Source organism: Colobus angolensis, unplaced genomic scaffold (genome assembly GCF_000951035.1).
Source record: "Colobus angolensis palliatus isolate OR3802 unplaced genomic scaffold, Cang.pa_1.0 Scaffold327, whole genome shotgun sequence".
NCBI lineage: Eukaryota > Metazoa > Chordata > Mammalia > Primates > Cercopithecidae > Colobus > Colobus angolensis.
In genome coordinates this window covers 1,436,229-1,452,681 of record NW_012116566.1, presented here as the reverse complement: position 1 = coordinate 1,452,681, position 16,453 = coordinate 1,436,229, and the positions used below count along the sequence as shown (strand labels likewise).

Sequence of the window (16,453 nt, the reverse complement as noted above, 5' to 3'; positions counted from 1 at the left end):
AAAAATTAAAAAAGCTGTAAATTAACACTAAAAAATTACTACTGAGAAATGCAAAATACAAATGCTTGTATATATTTGTATTCATGTGAATATAATATAAACACACACTTATTGTCTTCTTAAAATGATTTTTTTAAATTTTATTGAAGTATACATAACACTGACGATGCCTTAATACAACTAAAATCTGTCAGGAAAAACTCTAATGCTAATAATGTTTTATATTCAAAACAGAAAGTTTTCCTCTGAAAAAAACATGTATGTAGAGTGAATTCTTTCTTTAGAAACTTATTCTAACAAAAGGACTCCTATGCCAGTGAAGAATGAGTTTCCTCTTAGCCCATCACCACTGAACTACCAACCTGTAAGTTTTGTAAAAAGTTCCCTGCAGTCATCAGTTTTAAGGATTCCTGCCAGGAGGGCATGGTACAGCTTTTTTCCAGGTCAATTTTGACAGCGTTGACTTTCCTTTGAAACAGCAGCAGTACGCAATCCATGATCCGCATGATGAGATGAGGGGGACGGCCCAACGTGCGGACAGTGGCGATGTCTGAAGGCCTGATGGTCTGGGGGATGAAAGGAAGGATCAACCAACCTCAGACAGGAAAGCACAGACAAGCAAACCTTGCATGTCTAAATGCTGCTATTTCAACAGAGGACAGAAAACTGTTTTAAGTTAGATGCAGAGCCATGGGGTCTAGATGCATATTTAATCCCAAGGAAACACCATGTCCCAACAAATTCAAATTTCTACTATTCAAACTAGCAGTGAGAGGAAAGAAATGTTGGCGAGCAGATAAGGAGCTGTGACTTCTCTAAAAGTGCGCACAGATGGCTTTGTGCCAGAAAAAAGAAAGACATAATCTGGAAGAAAAAGAATAGTCAGCACATAAGTAGATTTCGAGGTTCAAAACCAGGAAAATTACAGTATTTGCAGTGCTTTTTTACTCATTAGCTATGTAGGTCAAGAATCTGCCTCTCTCTCTTAAACAATTCAGGCTTGTCACTGTGGACCGACACCAGAGGGTAGCCGCAGGGCTGACAGACTGAATAATTAGAGGTTTCTTAGCTGGGAACTGACCTTTAAATGACGGGACTTGAGCAATATGAATTTTACGAAGCTCTCTCTTAGAAAAGTTCCATTCAATTTCTAGTACATATATTCTTACAGAGTAAATGATTTAATAGTCACATACACCTGTTTTGGTTAACAACTGCTCAGTCGCCTAAAACTCACTATGGAATAAGTATTGAAAAAACGCTAAATGTAAGAATTGGAAACAATCCTATCTCTAGGACAAATAGTATATATTCCTTCCTTCCAGATCTTCAAAACATCCCTCTGGTTTGTATTTGCATCCTTTCTATCAAAAGACAGTAACCAATGACCTTCTAGTAAAAGTGAATGATTTTTTTCTCCAAGGACTGAGGAGAAAGAAAAAACACTAAACTTGGTAAATTAGGAAAGTAACTACACACCTTGAAAAGGTTTGTATATATATAGTTTTGCATTTGTTTTTTGTTTTTTATTTTGAGACCTGAGTCTCACTCTGTCACCCGGGCTGGAGTGCAGTGGCATAATCTCAGCTCACTGCAACCTCCCCCTCCCAGGTTCAAGTGATTCTCGTGCCTCAGCCTCCTGAATAGCTGGGACTACAGGCACACACCACCATGTCCACCTAATTTTTCTTCTTCTTTTTTTTTAAAGTAGAGACAGGGTTTTACCATGTTGGCCAGGCTGGTCTCAAACTCCTGACATCAGGTGATTTGCCCACCTCGGCATCCCAAAGTACTGTGATTATAGGCATGAGCCACCAAGCCCAGGCTGTTTTAATATATTAATACCAGCATTGATGAAAGACAGACAGTTGGAAGTTAGGGTGAATGTGTAGTAGAGAACTGAAAATGGCAAACAGACCTTTATTTGAGGTGCGCAGCTATAAAAGAAAAGAGAAAAATAGAACAGCAGCCAGTGAGGAAAGTAGGGTAGGGTCAAATTAAAGTTATATAAAATGTAAGGGCCGGGCATGCTTATTTTACTTTAGCTTTAAAAATAATTTTCAAACAGAATGGTGCTCAGCTGTGTTAGATGCCCAGGTAAAGTAAGTTGGAGAGGGGAACAAAAACTCAACCTGTTTCACCTAAGCATTAAAGTCCTCTTTTTTCTGCAGGCCAAGAAATACGACTGTTATATAATCTTCTATATGCTGTGGCAATAATAGAACAGTTATCTAACATCTGGAGATATTTTTTATTTTTGCTCTGAGCTGGTTAAAGTCAGATTAATATCAAGATAGGAAGAGACACAGTCTCTGCACGAGATTTGTTATCTTATTTGTTGTATAGATTTAGGTAACCTGATGTCAAAACGTTAGAGTTTGTACATACCTGGAACTTTCTTAGTAAAAGTGAGTCTTCAAAACTGGACCAGCCTTTAAGGTGTAGCCTAGTTCACTAAAGTCATTTCATCTTCTCCAAATCCAGCCTCCGTTGTAATTTTGCCATCGGGGTATTGCCACACAGTCTGATATGGTTTAGCTCTGTGTCCCCACCCAAATCTCACCTCAAACTGTAATCTCTACATGTCAAGAGAGGGACCTGGTGCGAGGTGATTGGATCAGGGGGACAGTTTCCCCCATGCTGTTCTCATGATAGTGAGTGAGTTCTCAGGAGATCTGACGGTTTCAAAGTGGCAGTTTCCCCTGTTCTCTCTCCTGCTGTCTTGTGGAGAAGGCGTCTGCTGCAGTTCACCTTCTGCCATGATTGTAAGTTTCCTGAGGCCTCCCCAGCCAAGGAGAACTGTGAGTCTTTTGTTTATAAATTACCCAGTCTCAGGTAACATCTTTATAGAGTGTGAACACAGACTAATACACAATTGTACTGTTTAAGTGCATTGGAAGCCTGCTCAAACTCTCTCATTAATGAGCTACATCAAATCAGTAGTTCTTTATTTGGGTAATTCATAGACAGAAAACATTGTATCTTACAGATCATCTACTCCAATGGCCTCAATGAATGAGTGAGGGAATGTTGCCTTAGAAAGCTGATGTGAATTTTCCAGCATTACATAGCTTATTGATGACAGAGTTGAAATGAGGACCCAGGACTCTTGGCCACTAGTATACGGCATTGCCCAACATTGATGGGTGAATAGAGTGATATGTTAAGTAGAATATGCAAAACCCACAAAGAGCTAATAAAGTCTCTAGCAGAAAATATTGCTTGAAATCACTCCAGTGGATAGAGCTTTGGTCTGAACCAGTAGAGCATTTCCTTGCTGTTATTAATCTTTTTAGCCTTAGTCTGCCTCTGAGGCCCTAAAGTTGACATCTGTTATATCACATAGATGCACCTGCAATGCAGCTTCTGCCTCTTCCAAAGCTGGTTTTGCTGCTTCCAGTTTTTCTTCAGCAATGGCTTTGTCTTTAGAGATGCTGTCCACAATGGCCTGGGCCCTGTCCTTCACCTTCTGTACCTCAGCCTTGACCTTTTCAGCAGCCTGTGCTTTCATTGTCACTTCTTTTAAGACCTAATTCAATATAAAGCAACAATACTTCGTCAAAAAGGATTAAACATCCAGCTGAAAATGCACATTTTTGCCTTGATTTGTTGATTGTGTCCACTTACCCAGTTTTTAATACATAAAATTAAGAGTATTTTATTCCAATGGAAAGTAATGTGTACTTTGAGAGTTATAGCCACTGAATATGCATAGACCATTAACACTTGTGAACTTGGAATTCAAAAGGAATGTGGTACACGTGTAAATGCCCACCCACCGTGTCGGCTTTATTGTTGGCCACTTGTAGCTCCTTTTCTTTCACTTCCAGTTCTTTACTCAAGGCTGCAACAGACTCTGAAGCTTCTTTGAGCTTTTCCAATCCAGTATTCATTCTGGGATTGAAAATCCAAGCAAACAATGTTAGAATGTGTAGGACTCGGATGCAATTTTCAAGTACTGGTCCACTAATGAGTGGTAATGGTTATATCTGAAGATTGCATGTACGCAAGTAGCAAACCCAAGGGGGTTTAGCAAAAAGGATACAGGTCCAGGCTTGACTCTAGACTGATAATATGTATGTTCTTCACAGACCACATGCAAGAACAGTGAACCTGCTAGAACACACATCATGAAATTAGGAACCATGAGGCTAGAGTCTGTATCATGCAGGAAACATACTTAATGACATTAGGCTAAATGACGATAGACTTCAAATACTTGAAGCCCTGTCATGGAAGAAGGAAAATAATGCCTGTTTTTTCAAAAGAGACCAATGAAATTAAAAGAATGATGTGGGCTTAAGAAACAAATTTAAAGCCATCAAAACAGCTGTCGGAAGGAACTAACTGCCTGCCTGAACCTGAAATAATGTGACCTTAATGATGGGAACCCTCAGAGTCATTTCATGTAACCACCCACCCAGGGGTTCCTTACCCTGGCTCATTCTAGCCATGCTCAGGAAGATGATCTGATTGTTCAGAAAAGCATAGGGCAGAGCAGTGACATTTGGAAGAAACTTCAGGGAAGCAGGGATGCTCCTTAGGCAGTGAACATATGCATCAACCTGGCTTTTCCCTCTCAGTCACTCAGAAGGGATGGGAAGAGAAGGGTGAGAAGAGGGAAGAGGGGATGTCTGTATTCGCAACTCCCTTCCAGGTCTATTACTTCTATCCTGATGTCACTCAATATTATAGAAAGCAGTGGGCCACATAAAAACCTGGCAATAGTTTATCCTACTGGGCAAGGAATAGTCAATAGGCTCTAGAGAAAGGTTTCCCAACCTCAGCATCACAGACATTTGGGACTGGATACTTCTTTGTTGTGACGGAAAAGAACTGCAGGAAGTTTAGCAGCATCCCTAAGCCTCCATCCACTACATGCCAGCAGTACCCCTCCCCTGCCCTGCCACCTCAGTTGTGACACACAAAAATATCTCTGGTCATTGCAAAATATCCACCAGGGCAAATCTGTCCCTGGTTGAGAGCCACGGCTTTAATATAGCTTTGTATATGAACATCACACTTACCTGTTGGCCAGGGTCTGTACCTCCACATGCTTTTCTCCATAGATGAGCTTATAGCCCTGAATAAAGGAGAGGTATGATTTGGGTGTCACATGGGTAGAACGTCGGAATCTCTGGAAATAATCAACACACTTCTCGGCCACCCCATCCTGGAAGGAGCCCATGCATTGGACCACCTCCTTCTTGATTTCCAAACTGCAGTCAATATCATAGGAAGCGAGGAAGTGTTCAGACACTAGAGAGCATAAAGGTGACAGTGTGTGAAATATGAATGTAAGTTACCCTTTTAAAACTTAACTGTTTACTTCTAATACTTAGACATTTCCTAGGAATGCAAACCATTTTTGTAGCCCCAGCTAGGTCGATCTATGTCAGCATTTTTGGCCCCAGGCCTATAACATCAACAATTTTATTTTCTGTTTTATATATAAAACTATAAAAAAAACTTTAAACCTCTCATCACTCTTCGTTGTCTGGTGCTTGTGCAGAGACATCTCTTCTACACAGCTGCAGGTTCTGGTCAGCAGCCAACCGGTTTTATGGCTTACATCAGGACAAATGGTACAAATAACTCAGAAATCAGTGTCCACCTGGTACTCATATTTAACAATGCCATTTATTTTGTCACTCAGAACCTGTCATACCCTTAGTTCCCCCCTGGCTCTGACTGCATTTGGCATGTGGAAACGCTCATCACTAAATTTTTTTATGCCAGAGTCATCTTGTTCTTAAATGTGGCAGCTGGTCATTTGTGGTCAGTTCTAATTTACAGTATTCTTTAAGAATGTTTGGGTAAAAAAGTCTTCTGTTGGAGACCTTTACCTTCCCCATAGTGCCTAATGGGGGACCAATTCTAAGACAGCCTTCCCTGCTATGGGAATAGGTTCATCAATCACCACGTATACCGAATGCCTGTTGCAGAGTCACCTCAGAAATGGGTGCCATGGAATGAAAGAGGAATGTGAAGCTTGGTGTCAACCCCAGGGAATTTGTAAGAGTCACACATAATGCAGTTAAAATTATCACAACCATCTCTATGTATCTCAGAAGAAACAACCTAGGTATGTAAGTATTGTAAAGAGAAATATGGTCAATAAAATGGGAGAAAAACGAATCAAGTAGGCAAGGCTTAAAAAGGCAAAGACATAAAAACAGTATTTATCACCATCAGTACTCAATCACTAAAGTTCGTAAGGTTGTTACTGGGGGGCTGTATTTATACTTATGTAAATAATAGAGAAAATTCATCAGCTTGGTTACAAAAACAGTTTACCATACACTGAAAGGCAATAATTAAGATAATCAAAAGTCACATTTTCTCATATAAGTTAGCCAACCAGTACCAAGAATGGTTTAAACTCTAAGAAGTTCAAATCTGAGCACTGGAATCATAGAACAATTCACACTTACGACACATTTTGTGTAGGTGTTAACCACAATGGCTGCGGTGTCTATCATGTGCCAGGTATGATGCTAAATGCTTTACTTGGCACTATGGGATATTCTTGGGGAAGTGCCCACTTTCTGAAAACTTCCTTGTATTTATCACGTAATTATTTTCTTCCTTCTTATGTGAACTGAGAGTATCAATAACGGTGACCTTATTCTTTATGTAGCAAATTGTCTTTTTGTCTCTCCAAAAAGACAAAGAGAATAAAATCAGGATGGATTCTAAGTATATTTTTCCACAGACCCAGGCTCTCTGGTGCAGGAAAGGTTACAGAAAGAAACAGACCACTCCCTCTTAAGAGTGACCCGTGCCTGCTGAGATTCAGTCAAGAGGCCAGAAAACCCTCTGTCATCTTCAATATCCCATCACCAAGGCAGTAATGCCAGTTTTGGAGCTACCTCCCGGCATTGTACAATATAAAGTAAAGCATAGTTTTCTTTAAATGATTCATCAACAGATTCAGTCCTTTTAAATTCATACATATAAAAAACTCACTTTTTTTTCAAAGGTATTTAAAAGTTATTAAAATTACTACCAAATCCAGTATCAGCCCTAGGGGCTTCTTTAAATTAGAAAAACTTTTCTAATTTATTATTAAAAGTATTTATAACGTAATACTTTTATTTATTGGAAATATTTCTTATGATCCAAATGAAATGCTAACACAAACGAATGATATATTTCTTTCTAGATGCAGCTGGAGATAATAATTTAATTCAGAATCCATATCCTTAAGGCAACTAAAATAATAGTTTTTCTAGAAACCTTGTTGCTAATTTTCTAAAAAGAATAAATAACACTGAAATCCCTAAGTGTATAAGTACTTGTAATCCTCACAGATGCTATTCTTTCAGGATTACATTACGCAGGTTACTGTTGGGTGTGGATACGTTGATTTTCCCAACAAGATTTTCTATTTATTCAAGAAAGAAACCATGTCTTACATCTTTTAATTATTTTATCCATTACTATGACTAGCATAGTATCAAATATTTATGTAGTATGCAGGCTGTAAATAGACTAAATTGGAGCTATAACCACAACAATTACTGGTTATCAAAAGGTTTAAAAATAATTAAATGTGCAGGTAAATTATGTAAAGCATCAATGTTATAGATACAGGAGGTCCAAGAAAATGGGAAAATTTCAAATATTCCCAAGAGAACAGAGGAAGGTTGAAGAATGTGAAGTATCTTGATTAAGCCTTGGAGCTTGCATAAATAAAAAAGACGGAGAAGAATATTCTTGGTAGAGGGACTTGTGTGAAAAGAAAAGGATGACTAAAGCATGTTCAGAGGGCAAAGAGGTATATCCAAAGCTGAACTAGAGAAAGACTGTAAGTGATCAAGGCCATATTATGGAAAGATGATGAATTTCTACACAGTCTGATCCATTCGTTCAACATCATAAGTATCAAACACCTGTAGCTGCTGAAATTGTGAACAAAGGATGTGTAGTTCTTGACCTCATGGGAGTTTTTAGTCTAGTCAGACATTAATTTAGTCTTTAGTCTAGTAAGCATTAATCAAATAAATAACACAACTAGGTACAGAAATTACACACTGTGGTTAATCCCAAGAAGAAAAAGCACAGAGTGCTACGGAATGGATAACAGGGGACCTGGCTTAGTGGGGAAACAGAGGGAAGCAAAGGAAGATTCTCCTGAAGAGATGACATTTAGCTGAGCCAGCATTATCCAGACAAAGCAGGAGTGGGTGGGGAGAAATGGGAGGAGGACAGCATTGCATGGAAAATAACCGCAAAAAAATAAATAAATAAAAATAAATAAAAATTTTTAAAAAAAAGCATATTCAAGGATCCAGGAAAACAGAGCAGGAAGGAAAAGGGACCTCAGGAGAGGCTGGGGAGGTAGGTAGGGTCAGCTCTTCCCAGCATGAAGGTCATGCTAAAGGTTGTGCTTTTTCCTAGGAACAACAGGAAGACATGGAAGGTTTTAAGCAGAAACAAATGCACCTGTGTTTGTGTTTTTACCATTTTTCTGTCTGCAATGTGAGATGGATGGGGGACAGGTGAAAGAGGTGAAGAGATCATTAGAAAGCTATTTGGGTTTTCCAGGTGAGCAGCAATGATAGCTTGGCCTAGGATGTCAGTGAAAGGGAGTTGACTTGGTGATGGGTGAGACTTGAGAGCTGGAGAAAGGGGAGTTGTTGACAACAAAGGGGTCTCAGGTTGCCTAGTTTGATGAGCGATAATGGCCCTTCCTGAAAGGGGGAGACATTTTGAGTTTCAGACATTTTGAGGTTAAGAAACTTGTGAAGCATCCATAAGAATGGACCAGGCAGGCAGTTGACTACACAGATTTCAAGCCAGGAGACAGACTAGACTGGAGAAAAAATTGATGGCACATATTATAAAGGAGACTGTGGATGAGCTTTCCTGGGGAGAGACTCTGGAGTATAGAATTGAGTCTGTCTTGCGTCTGTTGACAAGTCTGTCTTGTCTTGAGTCTGTCCAATAACATCGTGAAGCTCAATATGTACATTCTGAATAAACGAACAAATAGATTCATGCATCAAGGTCGGGATATTTGCTAGTGACTGAGGATAAAGAAAAGAAAGTTTCTCTGCCCTCCATGTAATCTTGGTTTGGGTTGGTGTGATAAGATTTAAAAGAATGGGACAATGAGAAATTAACAAAGGAAGGATCAATAAGACCTTTGTCTACAAAAGAAGAGATGACTGAAATAGGAACTTAATAAAAAGAGCTTCATATTTAAATCATCTTAATTATGGCATTTACAGTATCTGTCACCTGAAATTGTTATTTTTATTGTTAGTGATAATACCTTACAGAGCATTTTATGAAGTACTTGCATACTGATAACTGTATTTCATAATAAACTTTAACACAGCTCTGAAATACTCTTGATCTGTGCTCTGCATGTATATCCTACTTGAGTTTTAAAATCTTACCTCCAGTTATATTTAAACTTTTATGGGACTTTAAATTTTAAACCACTGGTCTTTTCTCAAACTTTACAAGACAAAAGACAGAACTGTGCTGTACATTTATTTCCCAAACATGTCAAAATAGTCTGTGTTTAAAAGCCACAGATTGGAAAACCACTATTGTCAATAGTGATGCACTGAGAATAAAACTTCCCCAGTAGATAAGAATTTGTTTTAAAAATAGGTAATTGATAGATGATCAATAAATAGAGGATGGATAGATGGATGGATGGACGGATGGATGGATAGATAATAGACAGATAATAGATAGATGGATAGATAATGGATGGATAGATAGATATTAATAGATAGATATTTAGATAGATAATAGAGATAGATAGATGGATAGATAGATAGAGAGATAACCTAGGTTTCAGTCTCAGTACTGATCTTACTAACTTTCCTACCTATGGCAACCCTCAACTTCATGCTCTTCAGTTTTTCCTTCTCTAAAGGGCATCTCTTGGTTAATCAGTCATTCTCAGATGGGGTACCATAGAGCTGTAGAGGAAATGGTGAGGGCAGCAGAAGTGGGGAATAACAGGATGAGGCTCCAGAACACTTCCTCCCACAACCCCCATCCACTTTTCACTGTTTTATCTACCAGGACTACTTGTAAGGTATTACTGGGAAATAAGGTTCTTCTGCATAAAACATTTTTAAAAGTTTGAAAACTACTGTCCTGAATCAGGGTTCTCCTGATGTTCTGATGTAATAGGGATGAGACCTGGGTATCTACATCTTTTAAAATATCAACAGACAATTTCTCACCAAAAACTTTCAAAGAAAACAAAAAACAAAAAGCTAAATGTATGCTCTCTAACCTCTCCTCTACTATTTTTATGTTCCAATTTCATTTGCAAAGTAAGGAAGCACTAATGATCCATGGCACGGAAGATCAGAAAGAAGCAGAAGCAGCAAAGGGTCCAGTCAGAGACCATGCTGCTTAACGTCTTTTGTCAAGGACAGAAACCAGCAGAGAATTGCTGGATAATGTTTTCCTCTTTGATTCTCAGCATTGCAGCCTTGAGAAGGAAATATCCAAGAGATACTTGGCTTTAACCACTCTTGGGCTAACAAACCTACTTAAAAAGAACACAAATGCTGTCCATGAAATTAAACTTCTGTGCCTTCCTGTGACATCCTGGAGCCAGCCTGGAGATCCAGCTGAGGCAGAGACTTCAAGCATCCCTGAAAAAACTAGAATCCTTGAACACTAACCCAATGGGATACAAACTGAATACTATTCTCTAAAAACTACACTCTGAGAAAAATTAGCCACCAAACAAGAAAGAGCATCATGTTATAATAGAAATTCTCAAATATTCGACAGAATGAGTTACTCAACTCAGCAGAGAGACAGCAAACAGCAGAGAATGTAAATAAGTAAGTAAACACTATAAAGCAGAAGCCTGGCATAAACATTTCCATACTAACCAGCAACTAAAGCATCTTTGGGCCATCGGCTGAACCAGTCAATTGTGCATCCTGAAATTAAGGCAGGGAACTTCAAAGCTCTGTTTCGAAACTTCTCCCCAACTGGCGAGAAGCAGAGTACAATATGAAGGTTCTGTCGGACCCGACTCATGAAGTAGTCGTGCAGGTTCTCATTGGTAGGAGGGCACTTGGGGAATTCTTTTTTCATGACCGACGCCAGGTCGCTATTAATTTCATCAATTTCATCTCGCGCAAATAGATTAGAGACCTTAAAAAGAAGTACAAGCATGCAAATTCAGTACACACGTAGGAAAATACATCAAAATGTAGAGCTTAATACACAGAATGTCTTTTCTCCGTTCATGTTCTTGAACTCACCTATCGAAAATTAACTGAAAGTTTTCAAGATGAAATACACCACGTTTTAAAATAAACAAATGATTCTACTATTAACTGCAAAGCTGTAGCTCTGGGAGGGAGTAAACGGACATGCCAAAAATCTAATTAGCTTTCTTTCTAACTTTGCTCTTCTGTTTTTTTCATTTGTTACTTGGAACATTCACTGATGTTTTAAATGCCTAGCTCCAAATTTTGATGTAGAGTTTTATTCTTCAAAAACCCAATAGAAAAATCCATCCTTCATACTGATGACTTAATACCCATTCCCAATAGCACTTTTCATGCCATTAACGGAAGAAAATATGTAGAGCTCTAAGTTGAAGGAAATCTGAAGGGATAAAACACATAAAGAATAAATGAATTCCTACCTCACCTGATGATAAAACATTGTTCATATATTCCAAAAATGACTCATCTTTAATCTCATTGTCTGTGAAAATAAAAGTGATTCCTTTGCCTTGCTGACCAGCCGTTCTATACAAAACCTTCAGATCTTCCATCAGATTTGATGTGTTGTAGGATCTAAAGACATATTTTCATTTTGTCATTAGCCAAAATGTTTTCATGAGAGGGAAAGAACCTTGTAACAATGCATTATGCCATTTAGCTAACAACAAAAAAATGCTGATTTTGTTCCATTATATAGGTATGTGTTCTATATGAATGTTATCGATTAATTTTTAAAACTCCACATTTCACAAAACATTATAATTAATGTTTTTGCACACACACAAAAAACTATACTGAAAAGTCAACCTGGAACAAAAATAAAATTTTTACCACAACCAAATGTCATTACATTTCAAAATGCATCATTTTGAAAATTTTTTGACAATGATAATAGAAAAGTCAAATTCAATTACTGATATTTGATTGGCAATGGGTATTTGAGATGACAATTCACAAATTAAACTAAATAAATGCAAGCTTTGGTTATACAGGGTGGGTGAGATGCCATGCTATAAACAATGCCTTCCTCATCCCCCAACACCATTATCATCATTGCATGTTTGTATTATACATAAATGAGCTTGTTTTCTGAGCAATCAGTACACTGTATTAGAATACCTGGAAATGTTATGAAATATCCCACTCTGAAGGTTCTCTAACTACCCAAAGTGATCTTTAGGTGGAAGTAAACCTACAATCAAGAAATATTAGAGAGTTTCCACTGTGGAGTGCTACATTATGCCAAAAGTATAAATAAAATTATCCCAATTCTGGAGACTTAGACTTACTAAATTATTATTCCTACTTTAGTCACTAAATAAACTCAGAATTCAGAGTGCAAGAGCAAAGAGCCATCTGATTTTTTTAAAAACTAGTGAATACTTAACTCTACCTTTTTCTAACTTCTGTAACCTATACCCTAGAATTGGAAATATCACAACCATGCATCAATACTTCTAGAAGACACCTAGAGAAGTGAGATCTAAGAGATCAGAAAACAAATACTTCTAGAAGACACCTAGAGAAGTGACATCCGAGAACTCAGAATACAAATACTTCTAGAAGACACCTAGAGAAGTGACATCCGAGAACTCAAAATACAAATACTTCTAGAAGACACCTAGAGAAGTGAGATTCAAGAGATCAGAAAACAATTCAAAGATACAGCCTCCAAGAAAGAAAAAGAAAGAGAAGGAAGGAAGGAAGGAAGGAAGGAAGGAAGGAAGGAAGGAAGGAAGGAAGGAAGGAAGGAAGGAAGGAAGGAAGGAAGAAAGGAAGGGAGAAAGGAAGGGAGAAAGGAAAAGGAAAACATCTCACCCAGCTTCTTGTGATATGGGGAAAATTTTCAACCCAGTCTCTTGGATCTCAAGGGCCCACTGCCTCAAATAATATGACCTAAGACACCTAACAAATAATCGTGCTTCCCAAGTGAGAGGCTCTTGCATCTCAGCGTTAGCCACATGGCTGTACAAAGCCTTTAGAAGTTTGATAACATCTTGAAAGCTATGAAAAGGAAAGAAAAACCCTGGCCCTTCGTCTCATCAGTAATGGATCATTCCTGGTGTGACATGTAGAGGAACTAGTCTGCCACAGTGAGAGTTGTGGTTGAATACGCTGGCTATGCCATTGTGGTGAAGTAATAGTCACACCAGACTAGAAACTGGAAATCTTACAATCAATTCCCAGATAGATCGAAGATGATGGGCAAGCCATAGCCTCTCTGAGCTTCAGCTGCAAGATGGGCTACTGCTATCTGTCCCACTAACTCATGAGGTTCTTTTGAAGATCAAAGTAGCTCATGCATATAAAAGTGCTTTGAAAACTACAAGGTTTTATACAAATGTTAGGAACAAAAATTTGATTCCCATCCCTTTCCTGTACAAGTTGTCTTTTACGTAGGTTGGTTCCTAACCAAAAACTAGAAGAATCATATGCAATGTAACTAGAATTATTTCTTTCTGTCCCAGTACTTGAATTAAACAGTAATCTTTGGATTTATTCTCCAAGAAGAACCCTATAGGTCAGACAAAACACAAAGTGTAACAATAGCTTAAATATGTGAATCTCCAAACCCAATGCTTAGTAACTTCCAGCCTTCATCCTAGCAGGTACCTATGGGCCTCCCTCAATGAGACAGGTCAGCAACATGTTCTGCTCATCAGTGCCCGACCTCTTGCTCCTACACCTAGAAATTAATGTCAAATGATTTTCAGCCCAACCTAACTTCCCAAACTGGCCTCCTGGTTCTAACCTTATCTTGGCTAATCCTGAAAAATCTGTTTCACCTCTCCGAATCACCTCTGTGTATCTCTTCATGTTCACTTTTCATGTGCTAATTATGTTTTCTCCCTACACTACACCCACATCTGTGGTCAGCTCCTCTGGGTTTCCCTGTCTTGATAAGTAGCAGCACCATCTAGGTAGTTTCCCAAGCCAGAAACCAGGATGCACCAAGCCCTGAAGCTCCAACTTCCTGATGATCTCTTCCATCTCCACTCTCCATTCTCCATTCTCACTGCTGCTACTCATGACACCTGCCCAGACCCCTGAAACAGCCTTATAACTATTCCAATTTAGTTCCGTCTGTCTATTTTCTGTACATAAAATGTACTTGACACGTCCTCCCTAGGGGCAACTCATCAATGGTTTCCTATTGCTCTGGGATGAAGTCCGTCTTTTTATCTTCACTTTAAAAGGCCTTCATTTCTCTTCCATTCCCACTTGCCACCCTACACTGTACACTCTGCAGTATTGAACTTCCTCCAGGGCTGACTTCACCTGTGCTGATTCTTCTGCCTGGAACACACTTTACTGTTCTTCAGCTCTCAGTCTTCCCATATCGAGGTTTCAGTTTAATCACTTTCTCCAGGAAGTCTTTTCTAATCATCCCCTAGACTAGGTTGGGAGTTCTTCCCTCAAGCTTCAATAGGATTTGGTCTGCATGTATTTCCTTATCATGGATGGTGCCTATGAATCACACCTTATTGGGTGAGTTGGTTGCTTAACTGTCTGTCCCCTTGAGTTGCTACAAGGTCCCTGACGATACAGCTAGACTCACCTCGCTCACCTACTGACAATACAGCTAGACTCACCTCGCTCACGTAGCCAGGGCTTAACACATAGGCAGCGTTCAATAACTATTTTGAAACGTTTGAATGAGTAAACCAATATTCATCTATTTTTCCATTGTATTAACATTCTTGAAATCTGAATTAACACTCAATAGGGACAATTTTCTTCTGAAATTCACCAAAAGAAGTGCACGTAAGACACTGTCATATATAACATAAAAGCAGGGAGGCGGCTACTAAGTAAGAGTTCAAAATATTTCAAAAGCAAATTATGAATGTGAAATGTTTATGGTCTCTGACAAAGGTTGACCGAGGAAGATGATAAGTCAACATTCAAGGAGGAAAACGACTGTGACTCTTTATATGTAAGGGAAATGCATTTGAACTTCAGGTGGCCTCTGAGCACCTTTTATCAAAATCCATGTTAGGTTAGTTAAAGTAAAAGCTTGTCACCTCGTCAGAGTGATCTGGAAGGAAATGTAGCCGGCAATGAATGACGCCAACCTCGTCAGGCTCTGCTTTCCTGATCCGCCCACCCCGACCAGGAGGGCATTTCCCCGAGGAGTACGAATGACACGAGAGATCTGTAATACAGAACAAAAAAAGCATGTATCTTTCAACACGTAAATGTTCTATTTTTCCTATTTATTCACTATATGAATGAGGTCTAATTATTATTTTGGAAGATACAGGTGTCTCAAGATCAGACTGGAGATATTCGTTGAAGGAATGAGGGCACTTCTGAAATAGAACAGTGTTGGGCTGCATCAGATGGGGTGGGAACCATGGGGTGTGCCTTTAGAAACCAGGAGGACACCAGGGCAGAAAAGTCAGCACACAGCGCAGACTGTGCTTGCTCTGGCTTTTAAAGGAGGTATCTATCTCTATCTAAAGGGGACTTTGAGGACTCCTGTTAGTTGGTCCGACCTAATAGGGTATGATAGGAAGAACAGAAATGTCAGAACAATGTCTACCCTTGGCATGCAGGGCATGTGGTTGATTAGAATATCCTCCACATTTGAAAAGCGTTCAAATTTAAATTGAAGGGAAGAAAACCCCCCAAAATAAGGTGATATGCTTTGGCTGTGTCCCAACCCAAATCTCATCTAGAATTGTACTCCCATAATTCCCACGTGTTGTGGTGGGAAATGTCTCCCTGTGGGAGATAACTGAGATAACTGAATCATGGGGGTCGCTTCCCCCATAGTGTTCCTGTGGTCGTGACTAAGTCTCATAAGATCTGATAGGGGTTTTCGCTTTTGCATCTCCCTCATTTTTCCTCTTGCCACTGCCATGTAAGAAGTGTCTTTCGCTTCCTACCGTGACTCTGAGACCTCTCCAGCTATGTGGAACTGTAAGTCCAATTAAACCTCTTTTTCTTCCCAGTCTTGGGTGTGTCTTTATCAGCAGCATGAAAATGAACTAATACATGTGGTATAGATGTTGGGATTTTAAAAAGAAAGAAAATGAGCATAAACACCCTCCTATTACTTGGCAAAGACAGTGATACCTAAGCTATCTACCAATAAGTGATTATAGATTGGCGGTGGGGGGGGCGGGGGGCACTTCACGCTGTTCAATAGCCCCAGACTATTCCACAGCCCCCTTGTGGCAGAAGTCCATGTTTATTTGGCTTCGTTTGTGTTGAATGGA

General features: G+C 39.1%; 1 protein-coding gene across 1 annotated transcript in view; it reads right to left on the bottom strand.

The window, feature by feature from the left end:
- Nucleotides 1–16,453, bottom strand: part of DNAH5 (dynein, axonemal, heavy chain 5) — a 252,270-nt gene that overhangs the window by 73,489 nt on the left and 162,328 nt on the right. Inside the window, exons 53-59 of the mRNA XM_011951766.1 lie at nt 15,254–15,384; nt 11,648–11,801; nt 10,881–11,148; nt 5,028–5,259; nt 3,780–3,894; nt 3,353–3,529; nt 363–566 (exon numbers count right to left, since the gene is read on the bottom strand). Coding sequence (XP_011807156.1) covers nt 363–566; nt 3,353–3,529; nt 3,780–3,894; nt 5,028–5,259; nt 10,881–11,148; nt 11,648–11,801; nt 15,254–15,384 — 1,281 coding nt within the window. The remainder of the gene's footprint in view (nt 1–362; nt 567–3,352; nt 3,530–3,779; nt 3,895–5,027; nt 5,260–10,880; nt 11,149–11,647; nt 11,802–15,253; nt 15,385–16,453) is intronic.